The sequence below is a fragment of the Tupaia chinensis genome, unplaced genomic scaffold (assembly GCF_000334495.1).
Source record: "Tupaia chinensis unplaced genomic scaffold, TupChi_1.0 Scaffold000361_1, whole genome shotgun sequence".
NCBI lineage: Eukaryota > Metazoa > Chordata > Mammalia > Scandentia > Tupaiidae > Tupaia > Tupaia belangeri.
In genome coordinates, this window is record NW_006159857.1 from 360,298 (window position 1) to 382,601 (window position 22,304).

The following is a 22,304-nucleotide window of genomic DNA, read 5'->3' on the forward strand; positions in this document are numbered from 1 at the left end:
CGCCCTTGACGCCCCCAGCCACAGGCAGCCTGGTGTCTGACACTGCCGCTGGCTTGAACCAGTTTCCACATGGGGTGGGGAGGGGTGCAAGTTCATCTTAAAGTCCCAAGAAACAAACCTGAAGTCCAGAGACAAGTAGGGTTGGGGATGAGTGACAGGTCCTGACCCTTAGGGCCTACACGTGTCTGACTTTAGGCATAAACCTCAGTTAGTAGAATGAGCATACTATAAAGTAACACCTAGCTGAAGCCATATAGCTTACCTTAGTCATTAAATAGTTTCAGATGTACTAGTCCTTGAAATGAACCACTCAGAACTCAAAAGTATATGGCTGGTGATAGGCTTGTCCTGGCTAGATCTCAGGGGCAGGAGGTTGAAGTCTGCGCAGAAAACCTTCAGATGTCCTCAATCTACTTATTTTAAAAAGTCATTCTTTCTCCAATGATTAGAAACACTACATTTGGGTGGGACCAGCATATGGCATAATGGCTATGTTGCTGGACTCCCAGGTAGTAGAATATGGTTTGAGTCCCAGACCTGGTGGTTTAAACTCATGCTAGGTGCATGTGTGTGCCCAATATTCTGAGAGGAGAATGGAGGAGAAGGGATTGCTGTGTGGCCATCCCCCTCTGGGGGCTGATTTCTCTTTCTGTCTCCCTCTGTCTTTCTGGCGAGATTATGCACCCTATAGCAAAAACCTCTCCAAAAGAAAAAGTAAAAAGAAACACTACATTTGGGGCTGGCAGGTAGTATGGTAGTTAGGATGCTGGATTGCCACATGGCCAGTCATGGTTTGAGTTCCAAACCTGGCAGGCTGCTTTCTTACTTTCTCTCTCTCTCTATCCCTCTCTGGTCAAATTTTTAAAAATAAATAAATTAAATGAATAATTCTTAAAAAAATAAGAAATTGCTTTTTTGCAATGGGTTTGCCACCAGAACACAGGTGTTGTGAAAACCACTGCTAAATCAAAGCCAAAATGGGAAAGGAGAAGACTTACATCAGCATCATTGTCATTGGACACGTAGATTCTGGCAAGTTCACCAGTACTGGCCATCTGATCTACAAATCTGGCAAGATCAACAACAGAACCATTGAAAAATTTCAGAAGGAGGCTGTTAAGATGGGAAAGGGCTCCTTCAAATATGCCTGGGTCTTGGATAAACTGAAAGCTGAATGTGAACATATTATCAGCATTGATAACTCCCTGTGGAAAATTGAGATCAAGTATTATGTGACTATCATTGATGCCCCAGGACACAGAGACTTTATAAAAAATATGACTACAGGCACATCTCAGGCTGACTATGCTGTCTTGATTGTTGCTGCTGGTGTTGGTGAACTTGAGGGTGGTATATCCAAGAACAGGCAGATCCATGAGCTTGCCCTTCTGGCTTAGACACCAGGTGTAAAACAACTAATTGTTGGTGTAAACAAAATGGATTCTACTGAGCTACCCTACAGTCAGAAGAGATATGAGGAAATTGTTAAAGAAGTCAGCATCTACATTAAGAAAACTGGCTACAATCCTGACACAGTAGCATTTGTGCCAATTTCTGATTGGAATGGTGACAATATGTTGAACCAAGTGCTAATATGTCATGGTTCAAGGGGTACAAAGTCACCCTTAAAGATGGCAATGCCAGTGGAACTACACTGCTTGAAGCTCTGGATTGCATCCTGCCACCAGCTCATCCAACTGACAAGCCCTTGTGTCTGCCCCTCCAGGATGTATACAACATTGGTGGTATTGGCACTGACCCTGTAGGCCAAGTGGAGACTGGTGTGCTCAAACCTGGTATGATGGTCACCTTTGCACCAGTGAATGTGACAACTGAAGTAAAATCTGTTGAACTGCACCATGAAGCTCTGAGTGAGGCTCTTCTTGGGGACAATGTGGGCTTCAATGTCAAGAACATGTCTGTCAAAGATGTTTGACATGGCAATGTTGCCAGTGACAGCAAAAATGACCCACCAGTGGAAGAAGCCGGCTTCACTGCTCAAGTGATTATCCTGAACCATGCAGGCCAAAGCAGTGCTGACTATGTCCCTGTACTGGATTGTCACATGGCTCACATTGCTTGCAAGTTTGCTAAGCTGAAAGAAAAGATTGATCATGGTTCTGGTATAAAGTTGGAAGATGGCTCTAAATTCTTAAAATCTGGTGATGTTGCCATTGTTGATATGGTTCCTGGTAAGCCCATGTGTGTGGAGCACTTCTCTGACTATCCTCAGAAGGCAAATGAATATCCCTAATTCCTGCAACCCCACACTTAATCAGTGGTGGAAGAACAGTCTCAGAACTGGCCATTAAGTTTAATAGGAAAAGACTGGTAAGTGATAACAGTGCATTGTAAAACCTTCAGAAAAATGTTTTGTGGATAGTGTGTGTGTGTATGCAGTTTTAAGTTATTAGTTTTTAAAATCAGTGCTTTTTAATGGAAACAACTTGACTAAAAACCTGTCACAGAATTTTGAGACCCATTAAAACAAAATTTAATAAGAAAAAAAAGGAAATGCTACATTAATCACATCCTTTATAGTTAAATAGACTAAGATTCATATTTTTATTTTGTTCTATGGTCTGGCTTTTCAATGGTATGTTTAAAATTTTTTATGGCTTTGTAAGTTTTCAATGGCCAACAGTTACAATATTCCCTTTTTAAAAAATTGACTATTCTTAGTTGTTTATTCTTCTCAATCAGTAATTTTCTCTCTCTTTTTTTTTTAATGTTTCAGTGTTTAAACTTTATTGACTTTCCTAGGATTTTTTGCAACATGGTCATTTGTGCTTTTTAGAAATACAATAAGGTTCTCTCTACATCTTAGTATACAACTATTCAGAGCTGTGTCATTTAATAGTTCATGCAAATACATTTGACATTGAGGTACGTCTTAACAAAAATATAAAGTGTACATCCATTTTTTTGGATTAGAGAGGAAGTGGTGAAAACAAAATGTAGCAAAACAAAAACATTAAGGATGTATAAAATAGATTGAAAGAGGTACAGATGAGTTACACTCATGTACTGGTTGAATATCCATAGATCTGTAGTTGTCAAGCTCTATGGCCAGTCCTGTTTCCAAAGTTATGAAAGCTTTAGTGAAGGAAGGGGCTTAGATCATGAAGGGGAGACAAGTAGGCAAGGTTCTGGGTTCTCCTCCATCCTTTCTTCAAGCAGATTAGCTTAGCTTTTTTGAGTTTCATATGCCAGTAATAATCAATTAAAACACCATACTTTTCAGAAAAATGACACCACTTATATTATAAATAAACTATGCAGTTTCTAGGAATAAATCTACCAAAACGTTAAGCTGGATTTATATTTAGAAAATTATAAAACTATCTTGAACTGCACTAAGGGAGACTTAAGTGAATGAACAGATATTTACAGTCATTTTAAGGAACATTTAATATTATAAATATGTCAGTCTCCCTCCAGCCCTTGACACCTATTTTTGAGCCATAGACTTAATGCAATAATGACCTACATCCCAACAAGTATTTTGCATGAAACTAGTCAACTTGATTTTTAATATTTATGTGGAAGGTAAATTGGTCAAGAATGGCTAAGATTCTTCTGAAGAATATGGAGATTAGTTCTCTGTATACTGATTTAGTATAAAGCTATCATAATTAAAATTGTTTTTAGGAAGACATAGACAAATTAGGCAATACAGCAAAATAAAGAGTCTAGAAATAGACCCAGAATATGAAAATGTAATATATGAGGGTACTTCAAAAAGTTCATGGAAAATGAAATTAAAGTATGAGTTTATTCTGGTGCAAAAATTTTTGAAGACCCCTCATATGATTGAGGTAGCATGGAAAATTAAGTGGAGAAGTGAAACTGGGACAAATGGTTATCTATATGGAGAAAAAATGGGATCTCTACCTCATAATACACAAAAATTTTAATCTACATAAAGAACACCAAAAGCAAATTTTAATATTCTCTATAAAAATTTAGATATTTATTCTGACCACAGAGCACAAGAGTATTTATTATTTTATTTTAAAACATTTTTAAAAGTTTTTTTTTTTTTTTTGGAGAGATTTTCACTGTAGGGCACGTGCGCTCGCCAGACAGACAGAGAGAGACATAGAGACAGAAAGCGAGAAATCACCCCCCAGGGGGGATGGTCACGCCGCAATCCCTTCTCCTCCATTCTCCTCTCGGGATCTTGGGCACGAACGCACACGTGCCCGGCGTGAGTTTTAAGCCACCGGGTCTGGGACACGAACCGCGGTCGACTACGTGGGAATCCAGCGACATAGCCATTACGCTAACTGCTGGTTCCCTTAAAAGATATTTTTAAAAAATTATTTTATTTTTAAATTTTACCAGAGAGAGACACACCAAGAGAGAAGGAAAGTGAGAAAGCAAACTGCCAGATCTAAAACTTGAACCACAGCTGGCCATGTGGGAGTCTGGCATCTCAACCACCACTCTACCTGCTGGCCCCACTAAAACATTTTTTTAAAAAATTATGTTATTTAATTTTATTCATCATCATTATTTATTTATTTTTAAAATTTGGGTAGAGGGACCAGCAGTTAGCGTAATGGCTATGTCACTGGACTCCCACGTAGTTGACCGTGATTCACGTCCTGGACCCGGTGGCTTAAACTCACGCCAGGCGCATGTGCGTGCGTGCCCAAGATCCCGAGAGGAGAATGGAGGAGAAGGGATTGTGGCGTGGCCATCCCCCCCTGGGGGGAGATTTCTCACTTTCTGTCTCTCTGTCTCTCTCTGTCTGTCTGGCAAATGCATGCGCCCTATAGCAAAAACCTCTCAAAAAAAAAAAAAATTGGGCAGAGGGTCTTAGAGAGAGAGAGAGGGCAAAAATGAGAAAGCAAGCCACCAGGTCCAGGTCTTAAATCATGGTCAGCCATGTGAGTCCAGCACCTTAAATACTACACCACCTGCTGGCCCAACTGAAACATTTTTTAACTGAAACATTTTTTAAAAAAGTATATTTTAAAAAAATTTGCCACAGGATGCATGCACTCACTGTAGACAAACAGAGAGAGAGAGAGAGAGAGAGAGAGAGAGAGAGAGAGAGAGAAAGTGAGTAAGCATTTCCATGTGAGATGGTCACACTTCAATCCTTTCTCCTCCATTTCTCTTTCCTTTTGAGATTTTGAGTATACACACACACACACAGACCCAGAATATTTATCATGCCCCTGGATTAAAACTCATGGATGTCAAACCATATAGGTGCTCATGTGGGATCTAGCTGCTGTAACTATACCTGGGCTGACCCCAAGAGTATTTTTTAAGAAAATAGAAGATAATAATACATTTTGATAAGTTCTGTTACATTAAATTAAGAACTCCTAGGACCAGCAGATGAGCATAATAGTTATGAAACTGGACTCCAATGTGACTGAACCTCAGTTCGAGCCCTAAACCTAGAACCTTGAAACTCATGCAGAATAAGGGATTGCAGTGTGGCCATATCCCCTGGGGGTGATTTCTCACTTTCTGTCTCACTTTCTCTCTAGCAAGTACAAGTGCCCTATAGCAAACAAAACCCAAACAGACAAAACTCAAAAAAAAAAAAAAAGAAAAAGAAAAAAAAAAGAAAAGAACTCCTATTCATTAAGAGTCCTGAATGTTGAAATACAGGATATAAATTGTTAGATAATATTTGCAAAATATCAACCAATAAAGGAGCAGTTTCAAGAAAACATAAAGAGCTCCTGCAAACAAGTAAAGAGATAGATGAAGCCAATAGAAAAACAGGATGAGCTGGTTTGTGGTGTGGTGGCTAAGGTGGCTGGATCCCACATGGCTGCCCACATGGTTCAAGTCCTGACCCAGTGGCTTGAAAAACATGCCAGACACATGTGTAGGTATATCTAAAATTCCCAAAGGAGGGAGAGATGGAGAAAGGACTGCAGCATGACCATTCCTGATAGGGGGTGCTTTCTAATTCTCCTTTTCTCTCTTTCTCTGATGAGCACATGTGCCTTATAACTAAAAAACAAAACAAAAAAAACCCCCAAAAACAGACACAAATTATACATAGACCATTCACAGGTAAAGAAACATATGGTTCACAAATACATGAAGAGGTACTTAATTTCATTTGTATTTAGAAAAATGCAAATCAAGACTATAGTAGATAACTTTTAAAAATAATTTTTAAAAAGTTCATTTACTTTTTCCATGAGAGACACAAAGGGGGGGGGGGGGAGAGATGGATAGGCACCCCCTATAGGTCTTCACACTGCCATCGACATTCCCAGCTTTAGCCAACATAGGGTGACATGGACAGGATAGCTCCCAGGAGGCAAATCCAGGACAATCTTCCCCCCACCCCCTGCCCAGTATAGATCCAGTTGGATCACTGGGCCAAATATTAAAAAAAATTGTGATAAAATACACATAATATACACTGATAATTTTATGCTTTTTAGTGTACAATTCAGTGGTATTAAGTACACTCATAATATTGTATAATGATCTCCACTATTTAGCTTCAGAACTTTTTAATTACTTTAAGAGGAAATCTCATAACTATTAAGCATTTACTCTCCATTCCAACTTTCCTCCAGCTCCTGGAAACAACTTATCTGTTTTCTGTTTCTATGCAGCTGCCTATTCTGGATATTTCCCAAAATACAATAATAAAATATGTGGCCTGTTGTCTCAGGCTTCTTTCACTTAGCATAATTTAAAAAAACTATTTTTTAAAAACAATTATTATTTTTCAATTCGTTATAGGGCACATGTGCTCATCAAAGAGAAACAGAGAGGGAAAGTGAGAAAGCAAGCAGCCAGATCTGTGACTCAAACCATGGTTGGCCATGTGGGAGTCCAGAGCCTTAACTACCACACCACCTAGCATGATGTTTTAAATATTCATCCATGTACTAGCATGTATCTGTACTTCATTCCTTTTAATGGCTCAATGATATTTCATTGTATGGATGTACATTTGCTTATAAATTGCTTATGTACATATTTCTTTATAAATTTGCCACAGATAAAGGACATTTGGGTTGTTTCCACCTTTTGACTATTGTGAATACTGCTGTTACAGATATTAGTAAAATAACACTTTCTACCCATTTGACTGGCAAAAATTTAAGAAGAAAGACAATACCAGGTATTGAAGAGACCTCTTCAAGGTTGTATTATTGATGTGTCTATATGTTTATTTAACCATGTTGGAAAACAACTGGAGCATTATCTTGTGAGATTGAACATTCACACCATCTTTGATTTATCAGTTTCACTCCCATGTATATATCCAAGAGAAATTTAGCACACAGGTACCAGGAGACATACACAAGAAAGTTAATAGCAGAACTGTTCCTAAAAGCAAAACACTTAAATCACTTGCATGTGTATCAACAGTCATTTCTTTTGAGCAGTTCTATTCTAAAAGAAGTGTAGTAGTAGTATTGAGATGCATTTTTAATTTTTAAAAAAACTGCTGGGGCCAGCAATTACCCACATGGTTGTCTGCAGTTCAGGTCCCAGACCTGGTGGTTTGAAACTGACACTGGGCACATGTGCGTGCATGCCCAAGATCCTAAGAGGACAATAGAGTAGGGAATGTAGAGCAGCCATCCCCCACAGAAGGTGATTTCTCACTTTCCCTCTCACAGTCTCTCTTCCCTCTGGTGAGCGTACACACCTTATAGCAAAAATCTCTAAGAAAAAAAAAGAAAGAACAAAAATTGCTATAGGATGCATGTGCTCACCAGAGAGAGAGGGAGAGAGAACGTGAGAAATCACCCCCTTAGGTAGAGATGGCTATGCCACAATCTCTTCTCTTACATTCTCCTCTGGGATTTTGGGCATACATGCACAGGTGGTCAGCATGTTTTTCAAGCAAATCAGGGTTCAAGCTCTGCCCTATGGCATCTAGCTACCTTAACCACCACACCACTGGCTGGCCCGAGAAACATTTATTTTTAAATTTCTTTTAGCTTGCTATAAAGCATGTGTGTTTGCTGGAGACAGAGACAGAGACAGAGAGAGAGAGACAGAGAGACACACAGAGAGAGAGAGAGAGAGGGAGAGGGAGAGAGAGAAACAGAAATATGGAAAGTGATTAATTACCCTGTATGGGGGATGGCCATGCCACAATCCCTTCTCTTCCATTCTCTTTTTGGGATTCTGGGCACACATGTACATGCACGAGTGTGTTTTTCAAGTCACTGGGTCCAGGACTTGAACCACACAGCCAGTCATGCAAGATCCAGCTATCTTAACCTCCATGCTACCTACTGGCCCAAGAAACTTTTTCATAAAAGATGAGAGAATAGCAAGTTGTATGCTGAAGCACTGATTCAATGGAAGAGCGAGAAGAAATGGAGGGGCAGGACATCGGTGGGACAGAGAGATGGGTTATTGTCTATTGAGAATGATTCCCAACTGGATTGGTGAGAAATGTATACATGCTGGAATATTCACTTTGCAAGATTTGTGACTGAATGTATAAAAGAAATTGAAATAAAAAATATATTTAAAAAAACCCAATATACTACCCATACTGCTAGAGGCTAAAAAAAAAAAAAAGAAATTGAAATTGCTGGAGAATCCAATTTCAGACATTTAGCCTCAATTTGTCTTCCACTTTTGGAGGGTTCTGTCCATACCTTCAGTTTTGTTTTACTTCAGCTGTCCTTTCCTTTCTTTCTTATAAGTTTATGTATTTATCTCTTCCATGAGTGAGAGAGACAGAGAGAGAAAAGAGAGACACAGACCCTACAGGGTCCTAAAGCCATAATCCACCCCAGCCTCGCCAGTTCACTAGTGCACCTGGTGAACTCAGGGAAGTCTCTAGATGTGAACAGGACTTTCCATGTAGGTATGTCTCTTAGAATTGCATTATCTGGCCCCTGACTTGTCCTCAAACTGCTGGAACTTGCTACATTACCTATAGAAAATTCAGTTGGTGTACCTTCCATATCACCCCATAAATAGGATCCAATTTATCATGTCTTTACTCATAGATTACACAAAAGTCAAAATGAACGAACTACAGTTATTCCTAACGTGGATGAATATTAGTAACAAATTGCTAAATGAAAATAGTTGAAGACTACACACAGTATTATATCCTTTTTTAGAATGTTTAAACACAAGCTAAATTAAACAAATATTACTTAGACATATTACACCCTGATAACAGAAATGCTTAAGTACAAAATTCATGTAATGATTACTTCTGGGAGGAAGACAGGAGGATAAGGAAACAACCATATGGATCTAAGTCACTGCTAAACTTCAATAGATGGTTCAGTAGTTCACAAACTGGTGTACATCCAGACCACCTGGAGAACTGATTCAAACACCTAGACTGGGGCCAGATGGTGGCAATCAGTAATGCAACTAGACCCACATGGGAGGATCCTAGGTTTTTGTTCCAGGGTTTCCCTGGCTGAGGCTGGGTATGGAACATGGTGTGAAGCCCCTGTTGGGGATGCACGCCTTTCCTTCTCAGAAAAAAATAAAGATAAAACCTCTAGAAAACAAAAACACCTAGATGGTTAGTCCTCACCTCAAAGGTTTTTGATTCAGAAGACTTAGGGAGGGGGAGGGTGGCATGGGCATGGGGCTTAAGAACACGAATTTGTAAAGCCATTCAGTGCCTTGCTAGTGCTGCTGTTCTGGGGACCACACTTTGAGAATCACTGAAGTTCTCAGGTTGGATTGTGGGTTTACAATTGCCATTTCATTTTATTTCTAAATGTATAACTTAAGTTAAACGAGAAAGCAAAAGCCAGTCATAGACCAAAGATGATAATGTGTTTTTGCTTATTTTTAATTTTTTTGCCAGAGTGCCTCTGCGTTCTCAGAGAGAGACAGAGAGGAGAGAAAGCACCTCCCAACTGGGCGTGGTCACATGCCAATTCCGTCTCCCTTTCTATAGGATTTCGGGCACATATGCCGGATCCAGCTACCTTAACCTCCACACCACCTACTGGCCAGACAAACTCTTTATAAAAGATGAGAGAATAGCATTTGTATGCTGAAGCACTGGTTCAATAAAAAAAGAGATCCATGACAGGGACCAGCAGTTAGCATAATGGCTATGTCGCTGGACTCCCATGTAGTTGACTGGGGTTTGCGTCCCGGACCCGGTGGTTTAAACTCACGCCAGGCGCGTGTGTGTGCGCACCCAAGATCCCGAGAGGAGAAGGGACTGCGGCGTGGCCATACCACCTGGGGGGTGATTTCTCACTTTCTCTCTCTCTGTCTCTCTCTCTCTGGCGAGTGCACGCACCCTACAGCAAAAACCTCTCCAAAAAAGAAAATAAAAGAGATCCAGGACAGTGGGTTATGAACCAGGAATTAGTATTAACCTAGTCTAGGCTCCCAAATTCTCATAAATAAACTAGTATTTGTTATGAACAAACTTGAAAAACACTGTTCAAGACCATTAAATATTAATGACTTTTGAGAAATTTGAAAAATACTTCCTCCTGTGTGCACAACATAAGGTGGGTAACATACTGCATTCCACCTCCCTGGATTTCGACAATCTTTGGAAAGGCGTTGGCAGATCACAAATTTGCCTCTTTTATTTGGTCAACAAAAACTGCTTACAGAAAAGAGTTCCCCTACTTTCTCAGTTACCCTTTTTTCATATGTTCTAGGTAAGGTAATTATTTTTCTTCCTTTTTCTCGCCTTCCTTTCAATTTACTTAGGCTGTGGGATAAAAGGTAGATGACTTTTTAAAGACTGAATAGGGCATAGCAGAGGTTACACACTGTGTCTTGCATCGTGCCAGCTACCGACGGCATTTTGAGAAAAGCCTTAATGAAAAATGTGACCCCAAGCAGCTCAGCCTGGAGAGGGAACAAATATAGAAATATAAAACTACAACCCAAAGCAGGAAACATACAGTGCTATAACAAGGTAAAGAGTTACCCTCTTTCATAACCCCTCCCAAGCAGGCCCCTCCACGCTGTTTTTCTGGCGCGTTTCCGTCGGCGGGGAACCACTCGTGACCGGAGACCGGCCGCGGAGAGAGGAGGCGCGGCGGAGCAGAAGGCAGACTCCCGGGGCTGGATTTCATTGGCTTCCCGGCCGGAAGCTGCGGCGCGGTGCGCCCCTCACACGGGCGTCCTGAACGCCGCCTCTGCCGGCTGGGGTCGGTCCGCACCATGCTGCGTGTGTGTGTCCTGAGGCTGCTAGGACGCGCGGGGACCGGCAGGGTCTCTCTCCTGGAGGACTCTCGCCCACGCCACTACTGTTCGGACTCTCCCGGTAACCGCGACCTTGCCGGCGATGGGCGCGCCTACTTCACCACACCCATTTTCTACGTGAACGCGGCGCCGCACATCGGGCACCTGTACTCCGCGCTGCTGGCGGATGCCCTGTGCCGTCACCGTCGTCTCCTGGTTCCCCCGGCCGCCGCCACGCGATTCTCCCCCGGTACGGATGAGCATGGCCTGAAGATTCAGCAGGCGGCAGCCACTGCGGGCCTGACCCCGACCGAACTGTGTGACCGAGTCTCTGCCCAGTTCCAGCAGCTTTTTCAGAAGGCTGGCATCTCGTCCACCGACTTCATCCGTACCACGGAGGCCCGGCACCGTTTGGCTGTGCAGCATTTCTGGGGTGTGCTGAAGGCTCAGGGTCTGCTCTACAAGGGGCTCTATGAAGGTTGGTATTGTGCCTCTGATGAGTGCTTCCTGCCTGAGACCAAGGTCGCCTGGCAGCCGGGTCCTTCGGGGGATTCGTGTCCGGTATCTCTTGAGAGTGGGCATCCCGTTTCCTGGACTAAAGAAGAAAACTATATTTTCAGGCTTTCTGAGTTCCGGAAGCCACTCCAGCGGTGGTTGTGGGGCAACCCTCAGGCTATCACTCCCGAGCCTTTCCAGCATGCAGTTCTTCAGTGGCTGGAGGAGGACCTGCCCGATCTGTCCGTGTCTCGCAGGAGCAGCCACTTGCACTGGGGTATTCCGGTGCCTGGGGACGATTCGCAGACCATCTACGTGTGGCTGGATGCCCTGGTTAACTACCTCACTGTAATTGGCTATCCAAATTCTGAATTTAAGTCTTGGTGGCCAGCCACCTCTCATATCATAGGTAAGGACATTCTCAAATTCCATGCCATCTATTGGCCTGCCCTCCTCCTAGGGGCCGGCATGAGCCCGCCACACCGCATTTATGTCCACTCCCACTGGACTGTAAGTGGCCAAAAGATGTCCAAGAGCCTGGGCAACGTGGTGGATCCCAGAACTTGCCTTGACCGCTATACTGTGGATGGTTTCCGTTACTTTCTTCTTCGGCAGGGAGTCCCCAACTGGGACTGTGACTACTACGATGAAAAAGTGGTTAAGTTGCTGGACTCCGAACTGGCAGATGCCTTGGGAGGTCTCTTGAACCGATGCACTGCCAACAAAATAAATCCTTCGGGTACCTACCCGGCCTTCTGTACTACCTGCTTCCCCAGTGAGCCAGGGTTGGTGGGGCCATCAGTTCGTGCTCAGACAGAGGACTATGCTTTGGTGAGCGCGGTGACCACATTGCCCAAGCAAGTAGCAGACCACTATGATAATTTTCAGATCTATAAGGCTCTGGAGGCAGTGTCTACCTGTGTTCGGCAAACTAATGGTTTTGTCCAAAGGCATGCACCATGGAAGTTGAACTGGGAGAGCCCAGTGGATGCTCCCTGGTTGGGTACTGTGCTTCATGTGGCTTTGGAATGTTTGCGAGTCTTTGGAACTTTGCTCCAGCCTGTCACTCCAAACCTAGCTGATAAGCTACTGTCTAGGCTTGGGGTTTCTGCCAGAGAAAGGAGTATTGGAGAGCTACATTTCTTGCCTAGGTTCTATGGACATCCATGCCCTTTTGAAGGGAGGAGGCTGGGACCTGAAACTGGGCTTTTGTTTCCAAGACTGGATCAATCCAAGACTTGGCTGGTGAAAGCCCACCGGACCTAAACACTTTCTATTGGCTTTTTCTTTTTCTTTTTTTTTTTAAGTGAATGTGATATTTTCTTATTTTCCATTTTCAGGGAAGTTATACTAGTGTTTTGTAACATATTGCATCAAAATGAGTACCTAAGCTGTGTCACTGTGAGAAGAGGTTTGTAGCCATTCAAGACTACCTGCTAGTCTTTTCTTTGTCCATTAACCACTGTCGTTTTTGCACCATTGTGTCTAAGATGTTGTGTCAGAGGAAAAGATATTGAAGAGACAGTATTACTGGTAACAGTTTTTCATTGTACCTCCTTCCAAACCAGTTATTTGCCCAAATTACCTCCTAGCTTGTTTTATATTGACTTGGCCTCTGTTGCTCTAATTAGTCCAGCGACTCTTTTTATTGAGGGTTGGAAGCTCCCTACTTCAGTTTTAGTGTACCCCTGCTTTGTTATGCATGCTGGATTTCCTGTTAAAAAGAGATTTTTAAAATTAAACCCTTAAAAGCCAGTGTCCTAGATCAGATGAATTTTTTAAGGGTGGAGAAATCAGAAATTGTTTGTGGGACTCCATCATATCTAGGGGTTTTGTTTTCTGTTTTTCTGTTTATTTCTTTTGAGGGAGAGTATATGGGGGGAGAGGAGGGGGTGGAGGGAGAGAGAGAGAGAGAGCGAACGAGCAAGTGAACAGGCACCCCCAGAAAGAGGAAACCCCATGTTCATCCTCACTCTTTGAATTCCCACAAGGGCTCCCTAGTTCATTAATAGCCCAGCAGTTGTACTCTGTAGCTTTATACTTCAACCAGTAGATGGCTCTAGTCTCACACATTTAGTCACTGAAGATCCAGGTTTCAGCATATTTAGAATAAATTAGTTTTCTAATTTTGCAGATCTTTACATTTTTATAGCTGTTCTTAAAAAAAGGGATAAAACTATGGGGCCAACAGGTAGGTTAGGGTGCTAGACTCCCATATGGCTGGCTACAGTTCAAGTCCTGGACCTGGCAGTTTGAAAATCATGCCAGGCACATGTGCGTGTGTGCCCAAAATCTCAGAAGGAGAATGGAGGAGAAAGGACTGCAGCATGACCATCCCCCTTGGGGGATAATTTCTAACCTTTCCGAAATCTCACTTCTCTCTCCCTGGTGAGTGCATGTGCCCTATGGCAAAAACTTAAAACAAAACAAAACACTGTTTTTAACTACTACTGTTCCAACAGAAAGCAATTAAAAAAAAAAGCTATCAGAATCCTCCATTTTTTCAACTACTGAAAAGTGACATTCTTTTAAATGTTTAGCATAGCAATAAGTAAATGTATCAAGTTGTTTTATATGATAAACTTTAATGCTTTTTTGAGATATCTGGTATGTTAAAATTTTGAACTTTAATAACATTAGGTTACAGGTATGTTTTAAAAAATGTAAATACTTCAAAAGGGAAATATTTTCCTTATATTTCTTACAGTCTTAATTTTGTTATCCACATACATAATTTACCTCATGATTTCTTTTGGTCAGTCAAGATGTGCAGTACAGTATATAAATTGTATAATTATCATGATTAATGTTAACATTTTTACTTTCAAATAGTTTTTACTGATTATTTCTTTTGCCTTTTTAAGTTATTAAAGTTTAAAAATCTGTAAATCTGTTCTGTTGCATTTGTCGAAGGTGATGGTGAAGGGAGGGAATGATCAGTTCTTTAGGAATCTCAAACTGACTTTAGGGATCTCTCCAAGGCATCACCAAGATGTTAAGGTATCAGTTTATACAATGACTATAACATAGTAAGCTAGTGTTACATTTCACAGGTGATTGGACAGCTAGGACAAAATTTAAAATGAGAACTTACCTTGGAATATCTATTCTTGGTATGGTAGCAATGGAGTGGCTTCACTAAAAACTATTGTGCTGGTAGTTCCTTCATATTTATTCTAGGTTCCACCAGTTAGCTCCAGTTTTTGTTTATTAATCAGTGAGGTGAAGGATTTCTGGTTGCTTGGAAACAGTACTTGGAAAAGAATGCTTTCAGGCATTCTAAAGGTGGAAGGACCATTTCCTTAAATGTTCCTTCAGACCCTCTCTATTCTTTGTAATTCTGGTTTTTTTTTTCCCCCCACTGAAAAAAAATCCAACTTTATTGAATATAGGAATGGATGGATTTTCAAATTAATTATGTTTTGCCTTATGGTTATTACTTTTTTTTTTTTTTTTTGGTTATTACTTTTATAAGCCCTCTGATCCATGGCAAAACTTTCTAACTGGTATATACAGAAATGCTTTCCTATTTTTGCCAAGTTTATATTGTTTCAGTTCTATAGGTGCATAAACAAATACATTTAACTACACAGGATCATTTTTAACTGAATTACTGGTACATGGTAATGCATTGCAACTGGTAGTAAGAAATCAACTTCTAAGTACAATTTTTTATGCAAAAATTTAAGTTTTACACTTTCTTGTTCTTACACTAGAATTGATGTCACAACTTGAAGGCAAGCAAATACTTTTAGCTGAATAAAAATATGTAGTATTTTCATTATTTCAAACAATGCAATGTAACCCTTTCTTGAACAAAATGGCCAGGGTGCTAATTGGAGGAAGTGTTTAATAAGCATACTTTATTTAAATAAGTTCTCCAGTAGGACATGGAGAATTCACTGTCTTTACTTAGAAGGCCATGCAAATGGTCTGTCAAATATGTATGTGCTGTTCACCAACATTCCCTTATTAGAAACATCAGAATGTCCACATCACAGTTCCTGAAAGGACTTTAAAGTCTCAAAATTCTGGTTCTTTGGTTTGCTTTGCTCTTGGTTCCACCTAGGCTTTCTTTTTTTTTTTTGAGAGATTTTCGCTATAGGGCGCGTGTGCTCACCAGACAGAGACGTAGAGACAGAAAGCGAGAAATCACCCCCCAGGGGGGATGGCCACGCCGCAATCCCTTCTCCTCCATTCTCCTCTCGGGATCTTGGGCACGCACGCACACGCGCCTGACGTGAGTTTTAAGCCACCGGGTCAGGGATGCGAACCACGGTCGACTACATGGGAGTCCAGTGACATAGCCATTACGCTAACTGCTGGTTCCCTACCCAGGCTTTCTTAATGGTTTGCTTCATATTGTCTTCTCCATCTTCATAAATTTTCTTTAGAACATTTATCAGTCCCTCAATAGGATTTGTTTCAGTGTCGTATGAAGGCTTTTCTTTCTCTTTGCACTTTTTCAACCTGAGTCAGGTAGTCCCATTGTATGTTTTCTGCTTTCTTTCTATATAATATGAGAATTGTTATCAGTCTTAAATTTTTTTGAACTGCCTTCAACAGAGATGGGTTTCAAGATTGTTCACAGTCATGGAGTAACTCTTGCCATTTAGGTTTTTTACCAGAAGATAAAATGACCTCTCTACGAAATGCACCTGCGTGTTCTCTGTAGGAACTTGAACTCCAGTTAAGGCAATGTAGATTTTCACAAAGTTATCTGATTGATCCCATCCATAATTACCAATTTTCACTGTATATCCTGGTGTGATGGGAGCAACCACAGCAGTTGGCTTTTCACTGTCAAGAAGTTGTTTTTTTTCTGTGATTTTTGTTTCATCTTGTCCTTGATTTCTGTCTCAGTCTTAAATTACTCTTTTCTTAGTGGCCTTTTCCAGTAATACCTTTACTTCTTATAGTTCTGTAGCTCTTCTAGAGTTGAAACCATGGTCTTGGTGAGTACTGATGGCCCAAGCTGCAGCAGCGCAGGAAAGGGGATGCTGCACAGAGTGTGCTTGCTCAAGCGCAGAGCTGCAGCCTGGGTACACACCCCTGTGCCAGGTTCTCCCCTCCCCCCCCTTTTAAGAGAGGTTTTTGCAATATGGCTTGTGTGCTTGCCAGAGACAGAGACAAAAAGCGAGAAATCATCCCCCCTCCCCTGGGGGGATGGCCACTCTGCAGTCCCTTCTCCTCTGTTCTCTTCTGGGGATTTTAGTCATGTACACACATGTGCCCAGTGTATTAAGCCACTGGGTCTGGGACTCGAGCTATAGTCAACTACGTGGGAGTCCAGTGACATAACCATTGCTCCATCCGCTGGTCCCAATTCTGGGCTTTTTATATTCTTGTTAACATATTCTATTAATAGTTAACAGGTGGGATTACTAGGGGAGACTACTGGGGCATAGAATGTGCAGTATCTCCTAGATCTGGATAGAGTTAAAAGTAGTGAAAGATGGCATGTAATTTACATAGATGAGGAAAACATATGGGAAAGCAGTGGGATGCCAACCTCTGCCTTTGAAGTGCCCTTTTAACAGTGTGATAGTTCATACTATGGACAAAGACACAGTATCTTCCTCTTTCCTATGGGCTGGCGCTGGTCAGTACACTAGATCTTGGCATGCTCAAGAATGTTAAGTTCATTTTTGCTTTTTCTTTGGAGAGGTTTTTGCTATAGGGCGTGTGTGCTTGCCAGGAAGACAGAGACAGAGAGACAGAAAGTGAGAAATCACCCCCCAGGGGGGTTGACCACACTGCAATCTCTTCTTCATTCTCCTCTTGGGATCTTGGACACGCATGCACACGCGCCTGGCATGAGTCTAAGCTGCTGGGTCTGGGATTTGAACCACAGTCGACTACATGGGAGTCCAGTGACATAGCCATTATGCTAACTGCTGGTCCCAGGGGTGTTAAGTTCTTTTGTGTAGTCTGTCACTTGTGTAGGCACTTAAATGGCTACTTTGTGGTACCAAAGGACATAAGAGGGGAACCAGACAGGAAAGATTACAGAAGACAAGTATTTTGAGTGGAGTGTGAAAAATTGGATCTGAGTTCTGTGGTGATTTGATGATGAATCAGTTGAATTCTACACAGGAGGCATAACAAGTAAAGCAAATGTTCTTTGGTACTCAATGTGTTTGAATTGATCCAGCAGTTTAAGAACTGCAAGTGGGGATATGCAAAATTTAAACTGGAAGGCATGTACTTACAGGGTGTGGGGTATCCTAATTACTTTAGGAAGAAAATGATAAACTCATATAGCTCTAAATATCCCCTTGGGGACCAGCAGTTAGCATAATGGCTATGTCGCTGACCTCCCATGTAGTCGACTGTGGTTCAAGTCCCGGACCCAGTGGCTTAAACTCACGCTGGGCACGTATGCGTGCGTGCCCAAGATCCCGAGAGGAGAATGAAGGAGAAGGGATTGCAGTGTGACCATCCTCCCTGGGGGGAGAGGGGTGATTTCTTGCTTTCTGTCTCTGTCTTTCTGGTGAGCACACGCACCCTATAGCAAAAATCTCTCTCAAAAAAAAAAAAATCCCCTTGGCCCCAGAAGCATCCTTTTTTTTTTTTTTTTTAAAAGAGATTTTTGCTATAGCACATGTAAGTGTTCACCAGAGAGACAGACAGAAAGCAAGAAATCACCACGCTGCAATCCCTTCTTCTCCATTCTCCTCTTGGGATCTTGGGCACACATACACAAGCATTGGTGTGAGTTTGACGCCACTGGGTCCATGACTTGAACCATGGTTGAATATGTGAGAGTCCAGTGACATAACCATTACACCCTCTGCTGGTCCCCCCAAGAACTATTAAACTCTTTTCTGGCACCTAGGGAGCCCTTGATCAAAAAGGAAATTTCTTGGGACCAGCAGTTAGCGTAATGGCTATGTGGCTGGATTCCCACGTAGTCGACCGCAGTTCGAATCGTGGACCCAGTGACTTAAACTCACGCCGGACACATGTGTGTGCGTGCCCAAGTTCCCGAGAGGAGAATGGAGGAGAAGGGATTGCGGCGTGGCCCTCCCCCCTGGGGGGTGATTTCTCACTTTCTGTCTTTCTGTCTCTCTCTGTCTGTCTGATGAGTGCACATGCCCTATAGCAAAAACCTCTAAAAAAGAGAGAAATTTCTTCTAAATACTTCTGAGGTTCTCAAGTATTCATTTTGGTGTATTCTTGGAAGTAGTATTGCAAAAAGTGATGGAGCACTGCCGAGATCAGGTGTTCCTGAGATGTCACATTAGGAGAATAACAACAGGATATCAGCTCAATCCTATTTGTGAAGTCATATAAGAACCAGTAGGCAATGTGTATGTTGGGTGGCACCACTATATATTGGAGGGCTATTTCATGAGTCAACTCATAGATTAGGCACCAGAAATTAGAAGACCTATAACTATAGCTAGGAACAAGGAATAGATACCATCTCTGATTCTGTGGAAACCTCCTCTCAGATATTCTGGAAGTAGACCTGGGGATTCTAGGGGTTATGCAGAGCCTGGAGTGAAGTTCATGCCAAAGTGAGAGAGGCCTAGGCTGGAACATGGGCCCTAAGACTTTTTTTCTTTTAAGATTATACCTGTGATTGGGACATAGTTCTAGATTTGGGAATTTCTTTTTTTTTTTTTTTTTTGAGAGGTGTTTGCTATAGGACACATGTGCTCGCTAGACAAGAGACAGACAGACAGAAAGTGAGAAATCAGTCCCCATGGGGGCTGGCCACGCCACAATCCCTTCTCCTCCATTCTCTTGGGATCTTGAGCATGCACGCACACACGCTCAGTGTGTTTTAAGCCACCGGGTCCGGGACTCAAACCGTGGTCGACTACATGGGAATCCAGCAACATAGCCATTACGCTAACTGTTGGTCCCTTCTTTTTTTTTTTTTAATAATTATTTTATTTAACTTTATTATTTTAAAATTTGACCAGAGAAAGAGAAGTGAGAAAGCAAACTGCCAGGTCCAGGACTTGAACTGGGGTTAGCCACGTGGGAGTCCAGTGCCTTAACCACCATGTCCCTGCTGGCCCCTAGATTTGGGAATGTCTAAAACTGAAGTGAAGCTTCAGCTTTTAATAGTTGTTCAGATTGTGGGCCTCCAAAGAGCAGCAGATGATGATACCAAGCATTGTATGTCCTCTTTGGCATTGTATGATAGTAGGGATGGTTTCCTGGATATCTGATGTCTTCCCCCCTACCCCATGCAAGTATATAGTATTGGTCTTCATTAGTGTAACCTTGAGTTGTAGGAGAGGGCAGGCCTAGCTAAGACTTGGTCCATAAAACTGCTATTTTATCAGCTGTAATTGTGTCCTGGAGTCAATTCCCCACCATGTACAGTTTTACTATATACAGAACTTTTTTTTAAAGTTTTTCCAGATGGTACGTGTACTTGCTAGAGAGACAGAGACAGGGAAAGGAAGAAAGTATTCCCAGGTGGGGCCTGGTCCCACTGTAATCCCTACTCCATCTTTCCATCCTTTTAAGATTGGGGGCACACATGCTTGGCAAGTCTTTCATGTTTTGGGGATGGGACTTGAACCACATAGTTGCCTATATGGAATCTGGTTCCCTTAATCACTAGGCCATGGGGTTGGCCCCAGAACAATGCTTATTGGTAAGGTCTAAGATATTGTAAACCTTAATGGGTCCACTTTGTCTTGTCTTTGCCAGAGTGAATACCAGTGGACCTAAAAAGATGTGAACATATTGACGTCACTGTATCTATTTTGGCAGCAAAAGTTTACTAGTTCAGAGAGCTTAGGGGAAGCTGGGGCATAGGTTGGGATGACCAAGGATGTAGGTTCTAGAAGAAAATCTTTGAATTCCTTGCAAAAATGACATGAAATACATAGTTTAAGCCCAATAAAACTGGTCCTGGTTTTTCTTGTGCTCATCAGGGATGGACAAAGAGGGAGAAAGCATCCCCTCATGGGGGCGTGGTCATGCTGCAATTCCTTCTCTTTCATTTCTCCATCCTCTTGAGATTTGGAGCATACATGCACACTTGGCTGGCATGTTTTTCAAGCTGCTGGGGCTGAGATTTGAACTGTGATTACCCACATGAAATCTGGCTCTTTTATACTAGGCTACAGGGCTGGCTCTGGTTAGTTCTTTTCGTTTGTTTGTTTCAGAGAGATTTTTGCTATTAGGGTGCGTGTGCTTGCTAGAGAGACAGTGACAGAGAGTTAGAAATCAGTCCCCAGGGGTTATGGCCATGCCACAATCCCTCTTCCTCTATTCTCTGGGGATTCTGGGCATGCACGCACACACTCCTGTTGTGTTTCAAGCCGCTGGGCCTGTGACTCGAACTGAGGTCGGCTACATGGGAGTCCAGCACTTTAACTATGTGCCATCTGCTGGCCCCTGGTTAGGTTCTTATCAGGAGGGAACACCAAATTTGGAGGCTAATTATTACTAGAAGGGCCAGAACAGTGACAAGTGAAGTCAGTGGAGATTTTGACTTTTTCTTCTCTTAAATTGCCGGAGGGTGTGTGCATGAGAGATTAAAAAAGAGGAAGCGCCTCCCAGTAGGGCGTAGCCATGCCAAAATTCCTTTTCTTCCATTTCTCTATCCTGTCAGGATTTGGGGCATGTATAGGCATGTGCCCAGTGTGAGTTTCAAGCTGCCTTGGCCAGTATTTGAACCACAGTCAGCCTTGTGGCATCTGGTTCCCCATGCAAGTGCTTAACTGCTACATTATGGGGCAGGCCCAGGCACTGTAACCTTTCAAGAGTGTCTTATTATTTTTGGAAATAGATAAATATGAAAAAAAGATTCTCACAGAAACTATGCAGTGAGAAAGTAAAAATATCAAACTAGTACTAGATGTTAGCATTTCCATTTTTAATGCTTACTACCAAGTATATTGCTGCGAAGTGTAGAAAGAAAAAATTATAGTAAGCAAGGTTTTATGACTCTGAAACTGTCTTCTTCATGCATGACTCTGAAAATAACTTGCTTTTCTAAAAGAACTGTCAGCCTAATGTGCCTGTTCAGTAAATCCTCTCAATGAGTTGTTGAAAGAGGTAAATTGCATGGCTAAAATTTTGCCAAATTGTTCAGTTTAATAATAAGTGAAGGTGAAGGGAGAGAACTGACAGTTCTGTGTTCATTATTTATGTTCTTTTATCTACTTTTCCCATTAGCCCTCTGAAGTTTGATTTTTTCCTGTATTTAACTAATGAGAAATGGAGGTACGGAGAAATTAGAAAACTTGGTTACAGAGCTTGTAATATAGGAGACCATCATTAGATTAAAACTTTTCTTGAGGGGGCCAGTGGGTGGCATGGACTCTCACATGGATGACCATGGTTCAAGTCCTGAACCTGGGAGGTTTACTTTCTTACTTTACTTCTCTCTCACTGTCTGTCTCTGGTAAGTGCATGTGACCTAAAATAAAATAAAATTAATTAAATAGATAATTCTTTGAAAAACAAAACTTATCTTGATGCCAGAGTCTCAGCACTATCTTTAGCACCCATCATTAATTATATACTGGCTGAGACATTGTTTTAAATATTATGGAGAACAGGAAGTAGTATTAGATCCAAACATCTGAAAAGTCAATATAAGAACTTTTAATTGAAATACATCAATTAGTATTTCAAGACATGAACATTCTTGGTAGTCAGATCATGAAAGAGTG

The 22,304-nt window shown here is 41.8% G+C and overlaps 2 protein-coding genes and 1 pseudogene across 2 annotated transcripts in view; 2 read left to right on the top strand and 1 right to left on the bottom strand.

Annotated features, from left to right (window-relative positions):
• The window catches only part of RFTN2 (raftlin family member 2), a 123,906-nt gene extending 108,889 nt beyond the window's left edge, over nucleotides 1–15,017 (bottom strand). Inside the window, exon 1 of the mRNA XM_006152980.3 lies at nucleotides 14,747–15,017. The gene's annotated coding sequence lies outside the window, so the exon portion shown is untranslated. The remainder of the gene's footprint in view (nucleotides 1–14,746) is intronic.
• Nucleotides 978–2,254, top strand: LOC102471146 (putative elongation factor 1-alpha-like 3; annotated as a pseudogene).
• MARS2 (methionyl-tRNA synthetase 2, mitochondrial) lies at nucleotides 11,085–13,862 on the top strand. The gene has a single exon (XM_006152978.2). The coding sequence runs from the start codon at nucleotides 11,137–11,139 to the stop codon at nucleotides 12,916–12,918; it is 1,782 nt and encodes a 593-aa protein (XP_006153040.1). The 5' UTR covers nucleotides 11,085–11,136; the 3' UTR covers nucleotides 12,919–13,862.
• Nucleotides 15,018–22,304: the final 7,287 nt, after the last annotated feature.